At 41.9% G+C, this 24318-nt stretch overlaps 1 protein-coding gene across 22 annotated transcripts in view; it reads left to right on the top strand.

Moving 5' to 3' along the window:
• Positions 1-24318, top strand: part of bltp1 (bridge-like lipid transfer protein family member 1) — a 136362-nt gene that overhangs the window by 14377 nt on the left and 97667 nt on the right. For all 22 annotated transcript variants that reach the window (XM_014191706.3, XM_014191736.3, XM_082973711.1 and 19 more), the window contains exons 4-16: positions 3099-3177; positions 3280-3344; positions 3521-3777; positions 3900-4093; positions 4235-4314; positions 4471-4618; positions 4740-4896; positions 5070-5148; positions 5315-5406; positions 5615-5732; positions 19311-19466; positions 19632-19729; positions 19844-20037. In XM_014191706.3, the coding sequence (XP_014047181.3) occupies positions 3099-3177; positions 3280-3344; positions 3521-3777; positions 3900-4093; positions 4235-4314; positions 4471-4618; positions 4740-4896; positions 5070-5148; positions 5315-5406; positions 5615-5732; positions 19311-19466; positions 19632-19729; positions 19844-20037 (1717 nt within the window). The remainder of the gene's footprint in view (positions 1-3098; positions 3178-3279; positions 3345-3520; positions 3778-3899; positions 4094-4234; positions 4315-4470; positions 4619-4739; positions 4897-5069; positions 5149-5314; positions 5407-5614; positions 5733-19310; positions 19467-19631; positions 19730-19843; positions 20038-24318) is intronic.

Raw genomic sequence — 24318 nt, 5'->3', positions numbered from 1 at the left:
CACAACAACTACCTTTTACACACAAGTGTAAAGGAATGAATAAGAATATGTACATATAAATATATGGATGAGCGATGACCGAACGGCATAGGCAAGATGCAGTAGATGGTATAGTGTACAGTATATACATATGAGATGAGTAATGTAGGGTATGTAAACATTATATGAAGGGACTAGTGATACATTTATTACATCCAATTTTTAATTATTAAAATGGCTAGAGATTTGAGTCAGTATGTTGGCAGCAGCCACTCAATGTTAGTGATGGCTGTTTAACAGTCTGATGGCCTTGAGATAGAAGCTGTTTTTCAGTCTCTCGGTCCAAGCTTTGATGCACCTGTACTGACCTCGCCTTCTGGATGATAGCGGGGTGAACAGGCAGTGGCTCGGGTGGTTGTTGTCCTTGATGATCTTTTTGTCCTTCCTGTGACATCGGGTGGTGTAGGTGTCCTGGAGGGCAGGTAGTTTGCCCCCAGTGATGCGTTGTGCAGACCTCACTACCCTCTGGAGAGCCTTACGGTTGTGGGCGGAGCAGTTGCCATACCAGGCGGTGATACAGCTCAACAGGATGCTCTCGATTGTGCATCTGTAAAAGTTTGAGTGTTTTTGGTGACAAGCCAAATTTCTACAGCCTCCTGAGGTTGAAGAGGCGCTGTTGCACCTGTCTGTGTGGGTGGACCATTTCAGTTTGTCCGTGATGTGTATGTCGAGGAACTTAAAACTTTCCACCTTTTTCACTACTGTCCCGTCGATGTGGATAGGGGGGTGCTCCCTCTGCTGTTTCCTGAAGTCCACGATCATCTCATTTGTTTTGTTGATGTTGAGTGTGAGGTTATTTTCCTGACACCGTACTCCGAGGGCCCTCACCTCCTCCCTGTAGGCTGTCTCGTCGTTGTTGGTAATCAAGCCTACCACTGTAGTGTCGTCTGCAAACTTGATTATTGAGTTGAAGGTGTGCATGGCCACGCAGTCGTGGGTGAACAGGGAGTACAGGAGAGGGCTGAGAACGCACCCTTGTGGGGACCCAGCGTTGAGGATCAGCGGGGTGGAGATGTTTCCTACCCCCACCACCTGGGGGTGTCCCGTCAGAAAGTTCAGGACCAGTTGCACAGGGCGGGGTCGAGACTAGAGGTCGACCGATTATGATTTTTCAATGCCGATACCGATTATTGGAGGACCAAAAAAAGCCAATACCGATTAATCGGACGATTTTTATATATATATTTGTAATAATGACAATTACAACAATACTGAATTAACACTTATTTTAACTTAATATAATACATCAATAAAATCTATTTAGTCTCAAATAAATAATGAAACATGTTCAATTTGGTTTAAATAATGCAAAAACAAAGTGTTGGAGAAGAAAATAAAAGTGCTATATGTGTCATGTAAAAAAGCTAATTTTTAAGTTCCTTGCTCAGAACATGAGAACATATGAAAGCTGGTGGTTCCTTTATACATGAGTCTTCAATATTCACAGGTAAGAAGTTTTAGGTTGTAGTTATTATAGGACTATTTCTCTCTATACCATTTGTATTTCATATACCTTTGACTATTGGATGTTCTAATAGGCACTTTAGTATTGCCAGCCTAATCTCGGGAGTTGATAGGCTTGAAGACATAAATAGCGAAATGCTCGAAGCACAGCGAAGAGCTGCTTGCAAATGCAGATAAGTGCTGTTTGAATGAATGCTTACGAGCCTGCTGCTGCCTACCACCGCTCAGTCAGACTGCTCTATCAAATCATAGACTTAATTATAATATAATAACACACAGAAATACGAGCCTTAGGTCATTAATATGGTCGAATCTGGAAACTATAATTTAAAAAACAAAACGTTTATTCTTTCACTGAAATACGGAACCGTTCCATATGTTATCTAACGGGTGGCATCCATAAGTCTCTAAATATTGTGGTTACATTGCACAACGTTCAATGTTATGTCATAATTATTTAAAATTCTGGCAAATTAATTACGGTCTTTGTTAGGAAGAAATGGTCTTCACACAGTTCGCAACGAGCCAGGCGGCCCAAACTGCTGCATATACCCTGACTCTGCTTGCACAGAACGCAAGAAAAGTGACACAATTTCCCTAGTTAAAGAAATTCATGTTAGCAGGCAATATTAACTAAATATGCAGGTTTAAAAATATATACTTGTGTATTGATTTTAAGAAAGGCATTGATGTTTATGGTTAGGTACACATTGGTGTGCAACGACAGTGCTTTTTTCGCGAATGCGCTTGTTAAATCACCCGTTTGACGAAGTAGGCTGTGATTCAATGATAAATTAACAGGCACTGCATCGATTATATGCAACGCAGGACAAGCTAGATAAACTAGTAATATCATCAACCCTTTGTAGTTAACTAGTGATTATGATTGATTGATTGTTTTTTCTAAGATAAGTTTAATGCTAGCTAGCACCTTACCTTGGCTCCTTGCTGCACTCGCATAACAGGTAGTCAGCCTGCCACGCCGTCTCCTCGTGGAGTGCAATGTAAACGGCCATAATCTGTGTCCAAAAATGCCTTTTACCGATTGTTATGAAAACTTGAAATCGGCCATTCCGATTAATCGGCCGACCTCTAGTCGAGACCCAGGGTCTTGAGCTTAATGACGATTTTGGAGGGTACTATGTTGTTAAATGCTGAGCTGTAGTCGATGAACAGCATTCTTACTTAGGTATTCATCTTGTCCAGATGGGTTAGGGCAGTGTGATTGCGATTGTGTCATCTGTGGACCTATTGGGGCGGTAAGCAAATTGGAGTGGGTCTAGGGTGTCAGGTAGGGTGGAGGTGATATGATCCTTGACTAGTCTCTCAAAGCACTTCATGATGACGGAAGTGAGTGCTATGGGGCGATAGTCGTTTAGCTCAGTTTCCTTAGCTTTCTTAGGAACAGGAACAATGGTGGTCCTCGTGAAGCATGTGGGAACAGCAGACTGGGATAGGGATTGAATGACTTGGCTCCCAGTTGACCTAATATATGGAATTCAGTGTGAATAATCTGTTAGCGTGTCTGAAACGCGTTGTTAATCTGATTTACTCGGCTGAATTTTAGCATCACTGTCTGTCTTTTCTCTCCACAGGCTCCTTCTCTTTCTCGGTGCTGTCGGGGAAGGTCATGTTCAGGGATGTGTACTTCATCAACAAAGACATGTCCATCAGGTGCTTACTTTTACACTATTCTGTTGTGTATTCTGCTTTCTATATAATACATGCTTATATTCTAATACTATTTTATTATACTTAATGTATTTTGTGTTACAGAATACAAGATGGTTTCTTTATATTCCGTTGGTGGAAAATGTATAACCCTAAGCAGAAACAGCATGGTGAGTGGACTGTAGGAGAGACATAATGGTTTGGATTTGGATAACAAGTCTATAGGTGTAGGAGTGGCGGGATGCCACAGGAAACTCAAATTGCTTGTACTCAGGAGTACTCTTCTCCATGATTCTTGACCATTCTTGACCAAAGTTACAGATGACCTTGTTCTTGTCTTCTCCAGACCCCAAAGCTGAGACCAGGCTCTACGTGACCGTAAATGGATTTGAGTTCCACGTTTACAACCGGACAGACCTCTATGCACGTCTAGAGGAGACCTTTGGGTTGGACCCCACCCTCATACCGCCCAAAAAAGACGAGGAAAGGGAAAGAGAGGAACGAGAAAAGAGCCTGGACAGTGTTAACATCAAAGGAGAGACTCCAGACCCATCGTCATCTTGGAGATCCCTCATCCCCGTCATCAAAGTCAACATCAGCACTGTGAGTTGCCGTTAGCTTAGCTACATATGAGACATCACGCCCACACACAAGTCAATGGTTAGGTTCTATGAAAGTGCACATATGTAAAATTCTCATCATCACCTCTGTGTGTATTTCTCCAGGGTCGCTTGGCATTCGGGAACCACCACCTCCCCCAGACGATATGTGTGAACTTTGAGGATGCCTTCCTGACTTACGCCACCAAGCCCCCGTCCAGCCACCTAGACCAATACATGCACATTGTCAAGGGCTCTCTGGAGAATGTCCGCGTCATGCTAGTACCCAGCCCACGCTACCTGGGCATGCAGAACGATGAGTGAGTTGACCTTCGATCTAATCCCGAACAGTTAACCCCTGACCCCAGTCACACGAGCATGCAAAACGAGAAGTGTTTAACATCTTAGGAGCCACATTAATGATATAGCAGTATTCTGAGATTCTGTGTTCTCCTCTATAGGCCACCCAGACTGATGGGAGAAGGGTTTGTGGTCATGCAGTCCAATGATGTGGACATCTACTATTACCAGGATGAACCAGGTACGACCATAGTATGTAGAACTCTGGTCATGATGAATCGTGTAAGATATGGGTGTATTGTCACTGTTTCTACATGGATTTGGGTATGACGTGGTTTCATGAATGTTCTTGTGTTTTGGTATGACTATTTATGTTTGTGTGTGTGTGTGTTATCAGGCCTGGTCCCAGAGGAGCAGGAGAGTGGGGATCCAGAGCTATGTGGAGAAGGAACCAAACTGCAGGATCTGCCTCCCTGCTGGGGTCTGGACATAGTCTGTGGGAAAGGAACTGACTTCAACTACGGGCCCTGGGCGGACAGGCAGAGGTACACACACACAATACTACTATACATAAAATCTAATTCGCTGTTCACCAGACTCAGCATTCTCTCCTGTGTGCAGAAACCATAAAAATAGAATGACTAAGGGTTATATTTCTGTAAGCAGGGATTGCCTGTGGAAGTTCTTCCTACCGGCAGACTACCAGTCCATGGGTGTTACGGAGGTCGCTCAGCCCGGCAAACCCAGACAGATTCTGGCCTTTGAACTCCGCATGAACATTATCGCAGACGCAACCATAGACCTGCTCTTCACCAAAAACAGGGTACCAGGAGAGCAGACTTCTCACTCTCTGTTTCTCTCCTCTTCTATTCTGTCTCTTTTTTTGTTAGTATTAGATAATGACAGATCTAAGTAGCTCTAAACTGTTATAATCCATTCCACAATGGGATCATGTGTTTCTCTCAATATGTGATCTATTGATTTTCCTGCTCTTAGGAAACCAATGCCATCCATGTGAATGTCGGAGCAGGCTCTTACCTGGAAGTGAACATCCCCATGACTGTGGGGGAGACTGGTGAGTGGACAGTGAGAAAGAACTGAGGTTAGAAGAAAGTGGATGTCTGTGTCAATGGTTACAGGGTAAGACGCCGGTGCGATGCCATGAAATCATGCATTAATCATGACAATATTACCATCACCATACTTCAACTGTGAGCATTTGTTTGATCCTCTCTCCCCAGGCTACTCTCCCACCATCAAAGGCCAGCTGCTCCATGTAGACACCACCACCAGCATGCAGTACAGGACTCTGCTGGAGGCTGAGATGCTGGCTGTAAGTACAGCACAGTAGGAATCTGCAGGGGTCCTATTCAGCCACAAGCCATATCCAGAGTTTCCATTACATGTTTTTTTAATGAGTGATTGAATCAAAACAACTGTGTACAAATGAATTACCAAGCCCTTGATGAGTTAAATCAGGTGTGTTAGTGCACCTCCTTGTGAACATGAAAGCGTGTTGCCTCTAACACTTCTCCCCTTAGTTCCATGTGATTGCCAGCTATCCCAGTGTGTGGAACATGCCCCAGTCCTGGAACTGTGAGATAGAGGTGTACAAGGCCACCTATCACTTTATTTACGCCCAGAAAATCTTCTTCACAGGTAAGACCTTCTCTCAATCAGTTTATAGGGCGATTCCACACCAGCTTAGTCTGAAAGTATTTGTGGTATCTGAGATTTTTCTGGCAATTCTCACATAGTTACTTCTTTGGGAGCAAGGATTTTTGACATGCTTTTTACATTTGTATCACTAAGTGGCCATTTTATTCTCTTTTTAGAGCTATACATGCCTCCTGTAAGACCCTATGATCTGTGAACCGTACAGGATACAGACAACATCTTGGTGTTATTGTTCTCTCAAATATAGAGTATGTCTAGATTCTGAAATAAAAATTCTGACTTTAATTTATTCAATATATTTTTTTTAAAATCTCTCAAAATGGCACTTTTTGATTTAGCTTATTTTTAGACATTGTTTGTAACAATATACTCTTCAAACACGTAACATTTCCAGAGTGGGCTCTCTGGTACTTTTAAAGGGAAATTTCACCGCTGCTTTATTTCACTATATACAGTGCCTTCGGAAGGTATTATTATTATTTTTTTTAACTAGGCAAGTTAGTTAAGAACAAATTCTTATTTACAATGACGGTCTAGGAACAGTGGGTTAACTGCCTTGTTCAGGGGCAGAACGACAGATTTTTACCTTAACAGCTCTGGGATTCGATCTAGCAACCTTTTGGTTACTGGCCCAACACTCTAACCACTAGGCTTTCTGCCGCCCCACTAGGCTACCTATAGGTATTCAGACCCCTTGACGGTTTCCACATGTTGTTACGTTACAGCCTTATTCTAAAATGTATTAAATAAAACAAAATCCTCAGCAATCTACACACAATACCCCATAATGACAAAGTGAAAGCAGTTTTTTTGGAAATGTTTAGATATGTATTAAAACAAAAAACAGAACTTATTTACATAAGTATTCAGACCCTTTGCTATGAGACTTGAAATTGAGCTCAGGTGCATCCTAATTCCATTGATCTTCCTTGAGATTTTTCTACAACTTGGAGTCCACCTGTGGTAAATTCAATTGATTGGACATGATTTGGAAGGGCACACACCTGTCTATATAAGGTCCCACATGAGGTCGAAGGAATTGTCTGTAGAGCTCTGAGACAGGATTGTGTCGGCACAGATCTGGAGAAGGGTACTAAAACATTTCTGCAGCATTGAAGGTCCCCAAAAACACAGTGGCCTCCATTATTCTTAAATGGAAGAAGTTTGGAACCGCCAAAAGTCTTACTAGAGCTCGCCGCCCGGCCAAACTGAACAATCGGGAGAAGGGCCTTGGTCAGGAAGGTGATCAAGAAACTGATGGTCACTCTGACAGAGCTCTGTAGTTCCTCTGTGGTGATGGGAGAAACTTCCAGAAGGACAACCATCTCTGCAGCTCACCAGTGGCCAGACGGAAACCTCTCCTCACTTAAAAGGCACACGACAGCCCGCTTGGAGTTTGCCAAAAGACACATGGTGGTGGCAGCATGTGCCTTTTAGTGAGGAGTGGCTTCCATCTGGCCATTCTACCATAAAAGCCTAATTGGCCAGACGGAAGCCACTCCTCACTAAAAGGCACATGACAGCTCTCAGAGTTTGCCAAAAGGCACCTTAAGACTCTATGACCATGAGAAACAAGATTCTCTGGTCTGATGAAACCAAGATTGAACTCTTTGGTCTGAATGCCAAGCATCACGTCTGGAGGAAACCAGGCACCATCCCTACGGTGAAGCATGGGTGGCAGCATCATGCCGTGGGGATGTTTTTCAGCGGCAGGGACTGGGAGACGAGTTAGGATCGAGGCAAAGTACAAAGAGATCCTTCATGAAAACCTGCTCCAGAGACCTTAGACTGGGGCGAAGGTTCCCCTTCTACAGGACAACGACCCTAAGCTCTCAGCCAAGACAACACAGGAGTGGCTTTGGGACAAGTCTCTGAATGTACTTGAGTGACCTAGCAAGAGCCCGGACTTGAACCCGATCGAAACATCTCTGGAGAGACCTGAAAAATGCTGTGCAGCAATGCTTCCCATCCAACCTGACAGAGCTTCAGGATCTGAAGAGAAGAATGGGAGAAACACCCCAAATGCAGGTGTACCAAGCTTGTAGCATCATACTCAAGAAGACTCAATGCTGTAATTGCTGCCAGAGGTGCTTCAACAAAGTACTGAGTGAAGGGTCTGAATACTTATGTAAATGTGATATTTATACATTTGCAAAAATTTCAAAAAACCTGTTTGTGCTTTGTCATTATGGGGTATTGTGTGTAGATTGATGAGATTTTTTTTTAAATACATTTTTGAATAAGGCTGTAGTGTAATAAAATGAGGAAAAAGTCAATTGGTCTGAATCCTTTCCGAAGGCACTATCTCCATTAATATTTATTAATAATAAATATTTATTACCTCACTACACGCGAATACAAGTGTTTTTGCATCTCACGGGTAGAAACGGGCCAGCTACATTGCCTGGTTGTAAGCAAACCACAATGTCCAGAATTCCTAGGGATTTCAGAATGTCCAGGACCGCCCGTGGAGGTGTGAGAAATATAGAAATATCTGTTTTGTAGCCAGCACTTTCAGCCAGAGGATTTCTGACGGAACTGAAGTCTCAACTGATGGGGTTGCCATGTCGTCGAACGTTGAAAGTGATGCTATTCTATCGATTTCCCCTTCACTTCAAAGAGGGAGCTAACCGAACAGCCCAACGTCACCCGTGAAAAGAAGTCAAGCTGAGGTAACGCAGCTAATGTTACCAAGCTAACTGGTTAGCAAACAAATTTGTTTATCTAAACCAAAATCTAGATAGCTAGCTAGCTTTCATAATATGCTGGCCATACATTCCAAAGCATCATTGTAATTAGGCTGCTGCTATCTGGCAATGTGATTTAACGTTGCAAGCTAACGTCAGCTTTCTTAGGTTATGTAAGCGAACCATTAGCTAGATAAAGAACTTCCGCAGAGGCTAACTTGACTGTGTTCTATTTAGAGTCCGATCCCATCAACATCTGCAAAGATATCAGCACCAGGAGCTAGTGTAAGTCTCCAAAAATCTAACTTAAATCTTTCCATGACTCCATGATGAGCAAATAAATATACTGGAGCTAGGCATAAACATGGTCCGTGTCTTGTCATAGTTGGTGTGTTTACAATGAGGCTACAACTTCTACTGTAGTTCTCTGTATTATTGTTCATGCAGGGCTTGAAGTCTAAATTTGAGCAAAGGAGGGGATGGTGTGGTTGACTGACTGGTGTCTGTTGGGGGTGGGTGTGTAAAGGTTAGTATGCATGATCTATTGACATGAGGGATGGGTGGGTGTAGTTTGTTGCATTGTGTGTGTATTGGTGGGGGAAAAGTAGTAAAATGTTGGTTAATCACTGACTACTGAGTGTCCACCCGGCACAGCCAGAAGAGGACTGGCCACCCCTCATAGCCTGGTTCCTCTCTAGGTTTCTTCCTAGGTTTTGGCCTTTCTAGGGAGTTTTTCCTAGCCACCGTGCTTCTACACCTGCATTGCTTGCTGTTTGGGGTTTTAGGCTGGGTTTGTCAAGGTTAGTCATCAGTAGCAGGGTTAGTCTGTAGGATCAAATCAAATGTATTTATATAGCCCTTCTTACATCAGCTGATATCTCAAAGTGCTGTACAGAAACCCAGCCTAAAACCCCAAACAGCAAGCAATGCAGGCGTAGAAGCACGGTGGCTAGGAAAAACTCCCTAGAAAGGCCGTAACCTAGAGAGGAACCAGGCTATGAGGGGTGGCCAGTCCTCTTCTGGCTGTGCCGGGTGGAGATTATAACAGAACATGGCCAAGATGTTCAAATGTTCATTGATGATCAGCAGGGTCAAATAATAATCGTCACAGTGGGTGTAGAGGGTGGAACAGGTCAGCACCTCAGGAGTAAATGTCAGTTGGCTTTTCATAGCTGATCATTCAGCGAATCTGTACCGCTCTTGCTCTCTCTAGAGAGTTGAAAACAGCAGGTCTGGGACAAGGTAGCACATCCAGTGAACAGGTCAGGGTTCCATAGCCGCAAGCAGAACAGTTGAAACTGGAGCAGCAGCACGACCAGGTGGACTCGGGACAGCATGGAGTCATCAGGCCAGGTTGTCCTGAGGCATGGTCTTAGGGCTCAGGTCCTCCGAGAGAGAGAAAGAGGGAAAAATAATTAGAGAGAGCATACTTAAATTCACACAGGACACCGGATAAGACAGGAGAAATACTCCAGATATAACAGACTGACCCTAGCCCCCCGACACAAAGGTGGTTGAGACAGGAGGGGTCAAGATACACTGTGGCCCTGTCTGACGGTACCCCCGGACAGGGCCAAACAGTAAAACCTTGAAATCAGCCATAGCCTTAACAGGAAGCCAGTTTAGAGAGGCTAGCACTGGGGTAATATGATAACATTTTTTGGTTCTAGTCAAGATTCTAGCAGCCATGTTTAGCATTAACTTAAGTTTATTTTGTGCTTTATCCGGGTAGCCAGAAAGTAGAGCATTGCGGTAGTCTAACCTAGAAGTGACAAAAGCATGGATACATTTTTCTGCATCAGTTTTGGACAGAAAGTTTCTGATTTTTGCAATGTTACGTCGATGGGAAAAAGCTGTCCTTGAAACAGTCTTGATATGTTCGTCATAAGAGAGATCAGGGTCCAGAGTAACGCCGAGGTCCTTCACAGTTTTATTTGAGACGACTGTACAACCATCAAGATTAATTGTCAGATTCAACAGAAGATCTCTTTGTTTCTTGGGACCTAGAACTAGCATCTCTGTTTTGTCCGAATTTAAAAGTAGAACATTTGCCGCCATCCACTTCCTTATGTCTGAAACACAGGCTTCCAGGGAGGGCAATTTTGGGGCTTCACCGAAATGTACAGCTGTGTGTCGTCCGCATAGCAGTGAAAGTTAACATTTATGTTTCCAAATGACATCACAAGAGGTAAAATATATAGTGAAAACAATAGTGGTCCTAAAATGGAACCTTGAGGAACACAAATTTACAGTTTATTTGTCAGAGGACAAACCATCTACAGAGACAAAATTATATCTTTCCGACAGATAAGATCTAAACCAGGCCAGAAGTTGTCCATGTAGACCAATTTGGGTTTCCAATCTCTCCAAAAGAATGGTATCAAAAGCAGCACTAAGATCTAGGGGCACGAGGACAGATGCAGAGCCTCGCTGTGACGCCATTAAAAGGTCATTTACGACCTTCACAAGTGCAGTCTCAGTGCTATGATGGGTTCTAAAACCAGACTGAAGCATTTTGTATATATTGTTTGTCTTCAGGAAGACAGTGAGTTGCTGCACAACAGCTTTTTCAAAAAACAATTTGAGAGGAATGGGAGATTCGATATAGGCCGATTTAATTTTTTTACATTTTTAATTTTTTTAAATATTTTTTCTGGGTCAAGGTTTGGCTTTTTCAAGAGAGGTTTTATTACTGCCACTTTTAGTGAATTTGGTATACATCCGGTGGATAGAGAGCCGTTTATTATGTTCAACATAGGAGGGCCAAGCACAGGAAGCAGCTCTTTCAGTAGTTTAGCTGGAATAGGGTCCAGTATGCAGCTTGACAGTTTAGAGGCAAAGATTATTTTCATCAATGTGTCAAGAAATATAGTATTAAAAAACTTGAGTGTCTCCCTTGATCCTAGGTTCTGGCAGTGTTGTGCAGAATCAGGACAACTGAGCTTTAGAGGAATACGCAGATTTAAAGAGGAGTCCGTAATTTGCCTTCCAATGATCATGATCTTTTCGTCAAAGAAGTTCATGAATTTATCACTTCTGAAGTGAAAGCCATCCTCTCTTGGGGAATGTTGCTTTTTAGTTACCTTTCCGAAAAGTATTAAAAATAAATTTTGGTTTGTTCTTATTTTCCTCAATTAAGTTGGAAAATAGGAAGCTCGAGCAGCAGTGAGTGCTCTTCGATACTGCACGGTGCTGTCTTTCCAAGCTAGTCGGAAGACTTCCAGTTTGGTGTAGCGCCATTTCCGTTCCAATTTTCTGGAAGCTTGCTTCAGAGCTCGGGTATTTTTTGTATACCAGGGAGCTAGTTTCTTATGACAAATGTTTTTTGTTTTTAGGGGTGCGACTGCATCTAGGGTATTACGCAAGGTTCAATTGGTGGTTAGGTGGTTAACTGATTTTTGTACTCTGACGTCCTTGGGTAGGTGGAGGGAGTCTGGAAGGGCATCTAGGAATCTTTGGGTTGTCTGAGAATTTATAGCACAGCTTTTGATGATCCTTGGTTGGGGTCTGAGCAAATTATTTGTTGTGATTGTAAACTTAATAAAATGGTGGTCCGATAGTCCAGGATTATGAGGAAAAACATTAAGATCCACAACATTTATTCCATGGGACAAAACTAGGTCCAGAGTATGACTGTGGCAGTGAGTAGGTCCGGAGGCATGTTGGACAAAACCCACTGAGTCGATGGTGGCTCCGAAAGCCTTTTGGAGTGGGTCTGTGGACTTTTCCATGTTAATATTAAAGTCACCAAAAATGTGAATATTATCTGCCATGACTACAAGGTCCAATAGGAATTCAGGGAACTCAGTGAGGAACGCTGTATATGGCCCGTAAACAGTAGCTATAAAAAGTGATTGAGTAGGCTGCATAGATTTCATGACTAGAAGCTCAAAAGACTAAAACGCAGTATATATAGTTTTATTAATTGAAATTTGCTATTGTAAATGTTAGCAACACCTCCGCCTTTTGCTATTATCAGTGATTAGTTCATTTACTATAACTGCCTTGGAAGTGAGGGATCTAACATTAAGTAGCCCTATTTTGAGATGTGAGACATGACAATCTCTTTCAATAATGACAGGAATGGAGGAGGTATTTATTCCAGTGCGATTGCTAAAACGAACGCCGCCATGTTTAGTTTTGCCCAACCTAGGTTGAGGCACAGACACGGTCTCAATGGGGATAGCTGAGCTGACTACACTAAGCTGGCAGGCTGGCTATCTCATTGTGGAGCTAGGGGAATTAGAGCCCTGTCTATGTTCGTAGATAAGATGAGAGCACCCCTCCAGTTAGGATGGAGTCCGTCACTCCTCAGTAGGCCAGGCTTGGTCCTGTTTGTGGGTGAGTCCCAGAAAGAGGGCCAATTTTCTACAAATTCTATATTTTGGAGGGGCAGAAAACAACAGTTTTCAACCAGCAATTGAGTTGTGAGACTCTGCTGTAGAGCTCATCACTTCCCCTAACTGGGAGGGGGCCAGAGACAATTACGATGCCGACACATCTTTCTAGCTGATTTATACGCTGAAGCTATGTTGCGCTTGGTGACCTCTGACTGTTTCATCCAAACATCGTTGGTGCCAACGTGGATAACAATATCCCTATACTCTCTACACTCGCCAGTTTTAGCCTTAGCCAACACCATCTTCATATTAGCCTTAACGTTGGTAGCCCTGCCCCCTGGTAAACAGTGTATGATTGCTGGATGATTCGCCTTAAGTCTAATACTGCGGGTAATGGAGTTGCCAATGACTAGGGTTTTCAATTTGTCAGAGCTAATGGTCGGAGGCTTCGGCGTCTCAGACCCCGTAACGGGAGGAGGAGAGACCAGAGAAGGCTCGGCCTCTGACTCCGACCCGTTGCTTAATGGGGAGAACCGGTTGAAAGTTTGTCGGCTGAATGAGCGACACCGGTTGAGCATTCCTACAGTAGTTCTTTCCAGAAGCCATGAGAAAATTGTCCGGCTGCGGGGACTGTGCGAGGGGGTTTATACTACTATCTGTACTTATTGGTGGCACAACCTCTTCCTACACTTAAATTACCCTTGCCTAACGATTGCGTCTGAAGCTGGGCTTGCAACACAGCTATCCTCGCCATAAGGCATATTATGAGTACAGCGACTGCAATTAGAAGGCATAATGTTAATGTTACTACTTAGCTTCGGCTGGTGGAGGTCCTGACGAACCACGTCCAGATAAAGCGTCCGGGGTGAAAGAGTTGAATGAAAAAAGTAGAGCGAGGGGGAAAAAATTAAAATATAAAACGGTAATTAAAAGTCAAAACCGTAAAGTTGGCAGGTAGCAAAGTAAGTTTAGCAACAAACCGCACAGCAGCACGTAAACAAGTCTACAAATCTATTCTCTCTGCTACCGCACGGCAAGGGGTACCAGAGCGCCAAGTCTAGGACCAAAAGGCTCCAGCTTCTACCCCCAACCAATGAGACTGCTGAACAATTAATCAAATGTCCACCCGGACTATTTACATTGACACCCCCCCCCCCCTCCCTTGTTTTTAAACTGCTGCTACTCGCTGTTTATTATCTATGCATAGTCACTTCACTCCTACCTACATGTACAAATTACCTTGATTAACCTGTACCCCCGCACATTGACTCGGTACCGGTACCCCTTGTATATAGTATTACTTTTTATTTGTATTTAATTTTTTTACTTTGTTGTAAATATTTTTTTAACCAACAATGCCATTCAAGAAAGCGTTAAAGGCTACACCTGTTGTATTCGGTTGATTTTGATTTGACTATGACTTTTGACAAACGACAGAGCTTTCCTTTCAGCACCATGGAGTGAATCCTTACCACCGCTACACCTGGCTATCAGCGGAGGCTTGTCTGACAGTGAAACAGTTCATTCAGCCTCATTTACTGCCTTTTTAAAAACCATAGCTGATATGGCTGACTTGCTTAAACAAATATGGTTACTACTGACTCCTTGTGGATTTGTGTAAGTCATAATGTTTATTCTTATCATTAACACGCTCTAAGTATAAGTAAGTGCAAGAAAACGAGGTAGGCCTATTTGTTCAGCACTTTCAAAATGGACACCGACAGAAATTCAGATGGATGTTAGTTCAGATAAATTCAGCAAGATGTAGAGGCCTTAACTTTACTCTTCTTTAAGGAGAGAGAGGGGAAGAGCAAGACACACTCGGTTAGCCTACCATTTGATTTTTTTCATTAGGCCTTTGTGGTCTAAAAAGGAAGGAAATACAATCATGAGGATTCACTTATATACACAATATACTGACACATTGACAGCGCATTGCGCAAACAAAACAACCCTTGCAATATCAACTGGAATTACATGAGTCTATTACTGAACTTTTTGTTGAAAACAAATATTTGAATGGGAAGACTGTCACTGGCAAACATTGGTTACAGACCAGTAACAATTGAGATGTACAATCTATGGCATAAGGGAACGATGAGCAGATATGTGGCAAGCCATAATTTCTATTAAGTCAACAATGAGAGAGCTAAGCCGGACGTAGTCAATAACTTTGTTCAGCACTTTTGAAATGTACAGCTACAGAATTCAGGACATGGGCCTTTCTTACAGTATTCTCCCTGTACACCAAGTCAGAACGTAGGATACATTTAATAAGCAGACAACGAAAGCTCTTACAATATTCAGTGATTACATTTATCTTAAACAGGCTATAGGCAACATGTGCACCACCAACTCAGGACAGTAGGTGAAATTAAGAGGGAAAATAGACTAAATTATTTGGGTGAGGCACATGGGATACTAACAGCTTACTACACAACATACACTTACTTTCTTAGCTACTGTATACATATCTCCCTGGCATATTACATAATTTATGCAGCAACATGCAATACATTTTTGGACTCACCGTTGTGCTGTGCTCACTTGAACCATTGGTTAAAGTACTTAAGTAAAAATACTTTAAAGTACTACTTAAGTTGTTTTTTGGGGGGGTTATCTGTACTTTACTATTTATATTTTTGACTACTTTTACTTCACTACATTACTAAAGAAAAAGTACATTTTACTCCATACATTTTCCCTGACCCCCAAATGTACTCGTTACATTTTCAATGCTTAGCAGGGCAGGAAAATGGTCAAATTCATTAACTTATTAAGAGAACCTCCCAGGTCATTCCTTTGCCTCTGATCTGGCGGACTCACTAAACACAAATGCTTTGTTTGTAAATTATGCTTGCGTGTAGTAGTGTGCGCCTGGCATTCTCTGGATTTATTGTGCTTTCAAGACACCTGGGAACTCGGAAAAAAACAAGGTTGAATCATGACGTCAGTGATCTTCAGGTCAGAGCTCTGGAAAGAAGCCAGAGTTCCCGACTTTGGAATGTTCAAAATGTATTTTCCCAGTCGGGAGCTAGTTTTTTTTCAGAGTTCCCAGTTCTCTTGAACTCGCTGAAGTCTGAGATTTGCCAGTTCAGAGTTTCCAGTTGTTTTGAACGTAGCAGAAGTCATGCTGGATTGACAGCATGGCAAATGTATTCAACCTTTTCTGTCCCACGGTGTTGCGTGTGAATATTTATCCTTTTGGAAAAGAGACCCTTTCAGACATATATTTTAAATCCTTAAACCAAGACTTGGACCACACACCCTTCACCGAATAGCAGGCAGGGGATGCAAAATAGTGATTGCTTTGCAACGCTTGCGTTAACCACTCATTCCGTCCAAACAATCATTGTTGAAGTTCCGATTTCCGACTTGTTGTGTAATGTTTGTCCAATGGCCGATTAGCTCCGATACTTTTTTAATCTATAATTTATCTTCATATGACAAGGATTTGCCAGTAGATTGTTGACGTGATTCTTGATGACTGCTTGTCTAGCTTGCTAGCTAAGATTTTGGCTAATATGATGTTGACAAGATCAGTCCAATCAAAGCTATGGTAGATGACTTGATTTGATGTCATTTTATCTGTGAACAATGACCTTGAGCCTTCTTGGATGGGCACTTTTAACGTAAATCTATCACAGCACCCAAGGGGTCTTGAACTGCCAAGCTCTCCCTGTAGATTCTGTGGTGACATAGTGTCCCCATGAGTGACAGAACACTGAGCCAATCATGGCAGAACTAGAGAAGATTACCAACGCCTACACTCTGTATATTCCGCTGGCTGCTCCCCCTCCACAGAAAGCACTGAGGTAGGCTTAAACACCTGCATTTACTCAAGAAAGCAAGCAACCATGTTGGTATGTGGCTTTTCACTCAAATTTGTTTTAAATTTTTTGCAAACGTGTGTGTGTGTGTGTGTGTGTGTGTGTGTGTGTGTGTGTGTGTGTGTACATACAGTACCAGTCAAGTTTGGACACACCTACTCATTCCAGGGTTTCTATTTTTACTATTTTCTACATTGTAGAATAATAGTGAATACCTAAACTATGAAATAACACATATGAAATCATTTAGTAACCAAAAAAGTGTTAAATCAAAATATATTTGACATTCTTCAAAGTAGCCACCCTTTGCCTTGATGACAGCTTTGCACACTCTTGGCATTCTCTCAACCAGCTTCATGAGGTAGTCACTGCATTGCATTTCAATTAACAGGTGTGCCTTGTTACAAGTTAATTTGTGCAATTTCTTTCCCTAGTACGTTTGTGCCAATCAGTTGTGTTGTGACAAGGTAGGGGTGGTATACAGAAAATATCCCTTTTTGGTAAAGACCAAGTCCATATTAGGGCAAGAACAGCTCAAATAAGCAAAGAGAAACGACAGTCCATCAGTACTTTAAGACATGGTCAGTCAACCCGGAAAAATGTCAAGCACTTTGAAAGTTTCTTCGAGTGCAGTTGCAAAAACCATCAAGCGCTTTGATGAAACTGGCTCTCATGAGGACCGCCACCGCTCTGGGAAGACCCAGAGTTACCTCAGGTGTAGAGGATAAGTTCATTAGAGTTACCAGCCTCAGAATATGCAACCCAAATAAATGCTTCACGGAGTTCAAGTAACAGACACATCTCAACATCAACTGTTCAGAGGAGACTGCTTGAAATCAGGCCTTCATGGTCGAATTGCAAAGAAACCACTACTAAAGGACACCAATAAGGAGAAGAAACTTGCTTGGGCCAAGAAACACGAGCAATGGATATTAGGTTTAAATCTGTCCTGATGAGTCCAAATGTGAGATTTTTGGTTCCAACCACCGTGTCTTTTTGAGACGCATTGTAGGTGATCGGATGATCTCGTGTGTTTAAAAAGAAAAATCTTATTTACAATGACGGCCTAGGAACAATGGGTTAACTGCCTCGTTCAGGGGCAGAACGACAGATTTTTACCTTGTCAGCTCGGGGATTCAATCTTGCAACCTTTCGGTTACTAGTCCGCGCTCTAACCACTAGGCTACCTGCCGCCCAGGTGGTTCCCATCGTGAAGCATGGAGGAGGAGGTGTGATGGTGTGGGGTTGCTTTGCTGGTGACACTGTCAGTGATTTATTTAGAATTCAAGGCACACTTGACCACCATGGCTACCACAGCATTCTGCAGCGACATGCTATCCCATCTGGTTTGCACTTAGTGGGACAATCATTTGTTTTTCATATGTGGGAACTCCTTCAAGACTGTTGGAAAGCTTTCCAGGTGAAGCTGGTTGAGAGAATGCCAAGAGTGTGCAAAGCTGTCATCAAGGCAAAGGGTGGTTACTTTGAAGAATAAAAAATTAAACACTTTTTTTGGTTACAAAATGATTCCAAGTGTTATTTCATAGTTTGTCTTCACTATTATTCTACAATGTAGAAAATAGTAAAAATAAAAACCTTTCAATGAGTAGGTGTGTCCCCAAACTTTTGACTGGATGTGTGTGTGTGTGTGTGTGTGTGTTGGCAAGTATACATGTTTTAACAAAATGGTAGATTAGGGTTGATGGGATTAAAAACAAACTAAAAGAGAACTATTGTAAAATACATTTTGAGAATCTTTTCTCATGGTCTGAGAGTCCTTTAGGTGCCTTTTGTTAAACTCCAAGCGGAGTGCTCAGTTTGTTTTGGCGGCCAGCTCTAGGAAGAGAGCAGGCTCAATTAACCAATGACGTCATTGGATGAATTCTGCAGGTGCGAAAAATAAATACAAATACAGCCATAGTGCATAATTATGTCTGAAACATCCTCTCATAATTGTGTAGGGAGACTGAAAAAACACCCCAAATAATGTCTAGCGGAGAAGTTTCTCTGATGATATGACTCATTTTATACAGAAATGTATAGGTAATTAACCAATCACAGCCGTCCTTTAGGATTGCACATTCAGCAAGTCACCAGCAGAGGGAGTTACCTTTGAATCCATTTTCCCCATTCACTGTGTTGGTGGTGCTCATCAATTGATCATACCTTCAGAATTAGGAAAGAGCATACTCTGGATACACTGAAAGATACACTGAAATATGATGTAGTTGTAGAGTATATTGTGACAAACAGTGTCTTAAAATAAGCTAAATCTACAAGGATAGTTATAAAATATGTTATGTTGGATAAATTAATGTGAAATATTTTATTTCAGGATCAAGACACCCCATATTTTGGAGCACACTATAAGGAGTATAATGACACCAAGATGTCTATCATGCACGGTTTACAGAGCATAGGGTCTTACAGTAGGTATGTCTAGGTCTAAAAAGGGCATTAAATGGCCACTTTCATCATGACATTTTTTGTTGATACAAATGTAAAAACCATGTCAAACAATCTTCCTTCCAATTAAGTTTGAAAATTGCTAGAATAATCTGAAATATCAGAAGTATTGGGCTTATTTGGCATGGAATTGCACTATAGACATTTGATGTACACATATTGTACTGAATCAAATGCTGCTGAATGTAGACACTTGCACCAAATGTCATTCTTTGGTTCGCTCTTGTCTGTCTCTAGACCTGATCGGGGACTGGGCCAGTGACAGCGCCCCGGATATCTACTCTTTTGTCCCTTACGCCTGGAAGTTTAAGGTTGTCTTCCACCAGTTTGAGATGCTCTGGGCTGCCAACCAGCACAACTGGATCGACTGCTCCACTAAGCAACAGGAGAATGGTGAGACAGCTGTTGGAATTAAATGATTAACAAACTCAAGAATTCGCAAGGAGTGAACTAAACATTGTATGTAGTGAACATATACAATTTGGCTGCACTTTTGATGCACATAAGAATCGAAATGATTAACTTTTTACTGATATTATATAACCCTTTGTCTTTCAGTGTATCTGGCTGCTTGTGGGGAGACTCTGAACATTGATTTCACGTTACCTTTTAATGAGTATGTCCCTACCACCTGCAATACAAGGTTCTGTCTGAGGGTGAGTACAGTAGCTAATAGCAGATGGAATTTTTCATGATTTCATGTAAGGAATACCCTTACAGTACTTTCTGATGTGGGCACGTATAAGTCTGTGTCTCTGTGTTAATCCCAGGCTGAAGACACAGACTTGCGGCTCTCCCTGCCAGACTGCCACCCCAGCAGGTACCCACTGCTCACCCTGGCCAAGGACTACCAGAACAGCAAGTTGCCACCTGACATGTGCATGCCTGGGGAGAGCCAGGGCCAGAGCCATGGCGGCCCTCCCAAACTCAATAAGTCCGGCTGGAGAAACATCACCCATGCAGAGTGAGTCAGACCCACTAAAACTTTAATTAACGGTATTCCACCAGTATTTAGCCATCATTTACTAGGAAACTGTGTGGTAGAGGTGCTAGGGCTGTTGCGGTGATCGTATTACCGCCACACCAGCAGTCGTGAGTCATAACCACAGTAAACACAGTAATCTCTTATGTACTTTGGATATGCACTACTAGTACCCAACTAGCTAACAATCCTCAGAGTGCTAATGGCCTCATACTCAGGGCTCTATTGTCTCTCTAACCACTCAGACAGCAATGCAAATGCAATTGAAAATCACATCAAACACTTATCAAAACAATATGTTCTTTTAAAAAACTCACCTCACTGTGATTGATCAATTTGAAGAAAGAAGTTCAACAACAGGTTGAAACAGTGAAAAACATGGTTGTTGTGGATGTTGTTTCAAAGCCTAACAACAAAATGGACAGCGCTTTCTAAGGTGATGATTAATTCAAACCACCCATATGCATATTAGATCTTGTGCATAAATATAGGCCTATATATGAGCCCAAGCCTGAAAAAAATACCAGAATTAAAATAATGATTGTGCCTTTATACAATACATAGCCTACTGCAAATTACACATGGCAGAATTTTTTTTATAAACAAATACTGATTTAAGATAGTATCTTTGGTACATTAGCCTAAATTTAAACAAATTCAGATTTAACCTACAATTAGTGAAATTGTATTTGAATAGCATAGTAATAGGGATTTAAAAAATATATTTTCATAATTAATAGGCTGACACATTACCTTAGCTACAGAATATCTCACCTCTGTGAGTATCCGTCTCCCCTCTCTTTAATTCCTTTCTCAAGCGCGCAGAGGGGCTGTCAATAGTTTAATGAAATATGTTTTCTTTGTGAAAACATGTTATTATTGATGTTCCGGAACAGATTTTGCTTGGTTTCCCAAATTAAACACAGGGTAGCTGCAGGAACAGGGTTGAAGAGCCTTTGGCATGCAGAGTTTGGGTGGAATATCACCAGTTGTGCAGCAAAATTACCGGAGTAGCCTTCCCAGCATTAATTAAAAATGTACTGGGGGAAAGTGGCCTCCATTCACTATTCCAGTGCATACGGATGACATGTCTTTGTTGTCTTGCCCCTGTTCCTGCCCATTTGATAATGGGCATTCTAAATCGACATATTAGTAAACACAAGATTAAATTAAGAATAGTCTGATGGGTGAAAATATGATCACTTCATGAGAGAACAGTGTGCAGCCTGAGGCAAGGAACAGAGCGCAAGTCTTTTTTGCGACTTTATCAAATCAATAGCCTATAGTCGTATCATGCAGCCAATCTTTTGATTTCTAAGGGGTTCTAAGGTTTTTATTATTCACAACAAAAGTTGACAAATAACTCTTAAATCTAGCGTATAGGACCTGTTTCAAATGATCACTTTTACGGTCCACAGAGCCACTTCTTATGCGCGTACTCTCGCTCCGAAACGGGGGGGAATTATGAAATGCATGTTTTCTTAACCTCTCTGGGCTCGGTGGGACGATTTCGTCCCACCGAGCCCAGAGAGGTTAAGAAAACAGCCAGTGTAATCCCTTGGCGCGTTATTCAAATACCTTAGAAATGCTATTACTTCAATTTCTCAAACATATGACTATTTTACACCATTTTAAAGACAAGACTCTCGTTAATCTAACCACACTGTCCGATTTCAAAAAGGCTTTACAACGAAAGCAAAACATTAGATTATGTCAGCAGAGTACCCAGTCAGCAGAGTACCCAGCCAGAAATAATCAGACACCCATTTCTCAAGCTAGCATATAATGTCACATAAACCCAAACCACAGCTAAATGCAGCACTAACCTTTGATGATCTTCATCAGATGACAATCCTAGGACATTATGTTATACAATACATGCATGTTTTGTTCAATCAAGTTCATATTTATATCAAAAACCAGCTTTTTACATTAGCATGTGACGTTCAGAACTAGCATACCCACAAACTTCCGGTGAATTTACTAAATTACTCACGATAAACGTTCACAAAAAACATAACAATTATTTTAAGAATTATAGATACAGAACTCCTCTATGCACTCGCTATGTCCGATTTTAAAATAGCTTTTCGGTGAAAGCACATTTTGCAATATTCTAAGTAGCTATTTAGACACCCACCAAGTTTAGCCCTCACCAAAGTCAGATTTACTATAAGAAAAATGTTATTACCTTTGCTGTTCTTCGTCAGAATGCACTCCCAGGACTTCTACTTCAATAACAAATGTTGGTTTGGTTCAAAATAATCCATAGTTATGTTCAAATATCCTCTGTTTTGTTCGTGCGTTCAAGACACTATCCGAAGTGTAAAGAAGGGTGACGCGTTTCGTGACAAAAAAATTCTAAATATTCCATTACCGTACTTCGAAGCATGTCAACCGCTGTTTAAAATCAATTTTTATGCCATTTTTCTCATAAAAAAGCGATAATATTCTGACCGGGAATCTGTGTTTTAGTACAAAGAGAGAGAAAATAAAAACATGGGGTCGCCTCGTGCACGCGCCTCAGTCAGATTGTCCTCTGATAGACCACTTACCAAAGGCGCTAATGTTTTTCAGCCAGGGGCTGCAAAGACGTCATTCAGCTTTTTCCCGGGTTCTGAGAGCCTATGGGAGCCGTAGGAAGTGTCACGTTACAGCAAAGATCCTAAGTTTTCAATAAAAAGAGTCAAGAAGCCCAAGGAATGGTCAGAGAGGGCACTTCCTGTACAGAATCTTCTCAGGTTTTTGCCTGCCATATGAGTTCTGTTATACTCACAGACACCATTCAAACAGTTTTAGAAACTTTAGGGTGTTTTCTATCCAAAGCCAATAATTATATGCATATTCTAGTTTCTGGGCAGTAGTAATAACCAGATGAAATCGGGTACGTTTTTTATCCGGCCGTGTAAATACTGCCCCCTAGCCCTAACAGGTTAACAGAATTTCATTTTCTAAATAAGATCAAATGTTTAATTACATTTTTTCCTAATCTGCTATCAGCTAGCATAGCTGCATTTTGCTTCGAAAAATATTACCTCGCCAACAAAAGTTTATTTTGCTGTATTTGACTCGCTGACGACCTCCTATGCCTTCTGGAGGATGGTCGAAGACCGCCCTGAACAGAGCCATGAACCTTTCATAGGAACCCAACTCATCCTCTCCTTTCTCCCAGACGTCCGTAGCCCACTCCAAAGGCCGTCCGGTCAGCAGGGAAATGACCGTGGTAACCTTGGACCTCTCGGTGGTGGGGGCTCCCGTCTGATAGGTAAAATAGAGGGAGCACTGGAGTAGGAAGCCACGGCATTTCAATGGAGTACAGTCATAGTTCTCCGGAAGGGAACGTCGGGCATCGCTGACCTGGGCGGACGGCTGGGTAGGCTGGGGGACTGGCTCACTGTGACGACCCGTGGGAGGGAGAACCTCGCTGGTGGTGTCGAGGCGGTGGAGAACGTGGAGGACCTCCTTCATGGTCGTACCCAGTAGAGCCAGCTGGTTGTGATGTTGGTGGAGTAGATGACCATGTTCCTCGACCGTCTGGAAGATGGTGTAGTCATCTGCTGCTTCCATAATTTCTGAGACAGTATTCTGTAATGGAGACGCAGGGAGTCAGGAAGCAGATGGTGAGTTTAATAATAACAAACATAGATAGTTACAAAACGAGAAGCGTCTAGACATGAAAACTGAACAAATACTACCTGAAGAGTGATGCTAGGGAGTGCTAGATGAAGGGGAAATAATCAGGGTAGTGATGAAGTCCAGGTGTGCCTCATGATGAGGCTCGCCAGGTTTGCGTCATGATGGGTTGCCAGGACCGGTGGTTAGTAAACTGGTGACGTTGAGCCCGGAGCGGGAATAGACGTGACATTAATAATAATATTAATAACAATAAATTATTATTCTTAATGTTACACAAAAATACCTGAAGAATGTTTTAATACATTTCATTTGTATGATTAATTGAAGTTTATTAATAAAATATGAATTTATCCTTCTTTACAATAAATAATGACCTGTCCCACTTTGCCAGTATTGACTGAAAAAGTAGTCTCAGGACAATTTGTGTTTGAAGAAGTCATCCATCCTGTTTTTAATATTTATTTTTTATTTTGTATCGTGTAGTAGAGTTCTTAAGCTATTTAGAATGGTATCATGTTGGGGGTTAAGACAATGGGATGATTCTATAAGGTGTTTGGGAAAGCACATTTTCAGAAAGTGTCTCACTTTGCCAATACTCACCCTATAAAATAATGGCATGAGACTTTA

This window comes from Salmo salar, chromosome 01 (genome assembly GCF_965601325.2).
Source record: "Salmo salar chromosome 01, fSalSal1, whole genome shotgun sequence".
Taxonomy (NCBI): domain Eukaryota; kingdom Metazoa; phylum Chordata; class Actinopteri; order Salmoniformes; family Salmonidae; genus Salmo; species Salmo salar.
Note: the sequence above shows the minus strand (reverse complement) of the source record. Positions and strands in the feature narration are given on the sequence as shown.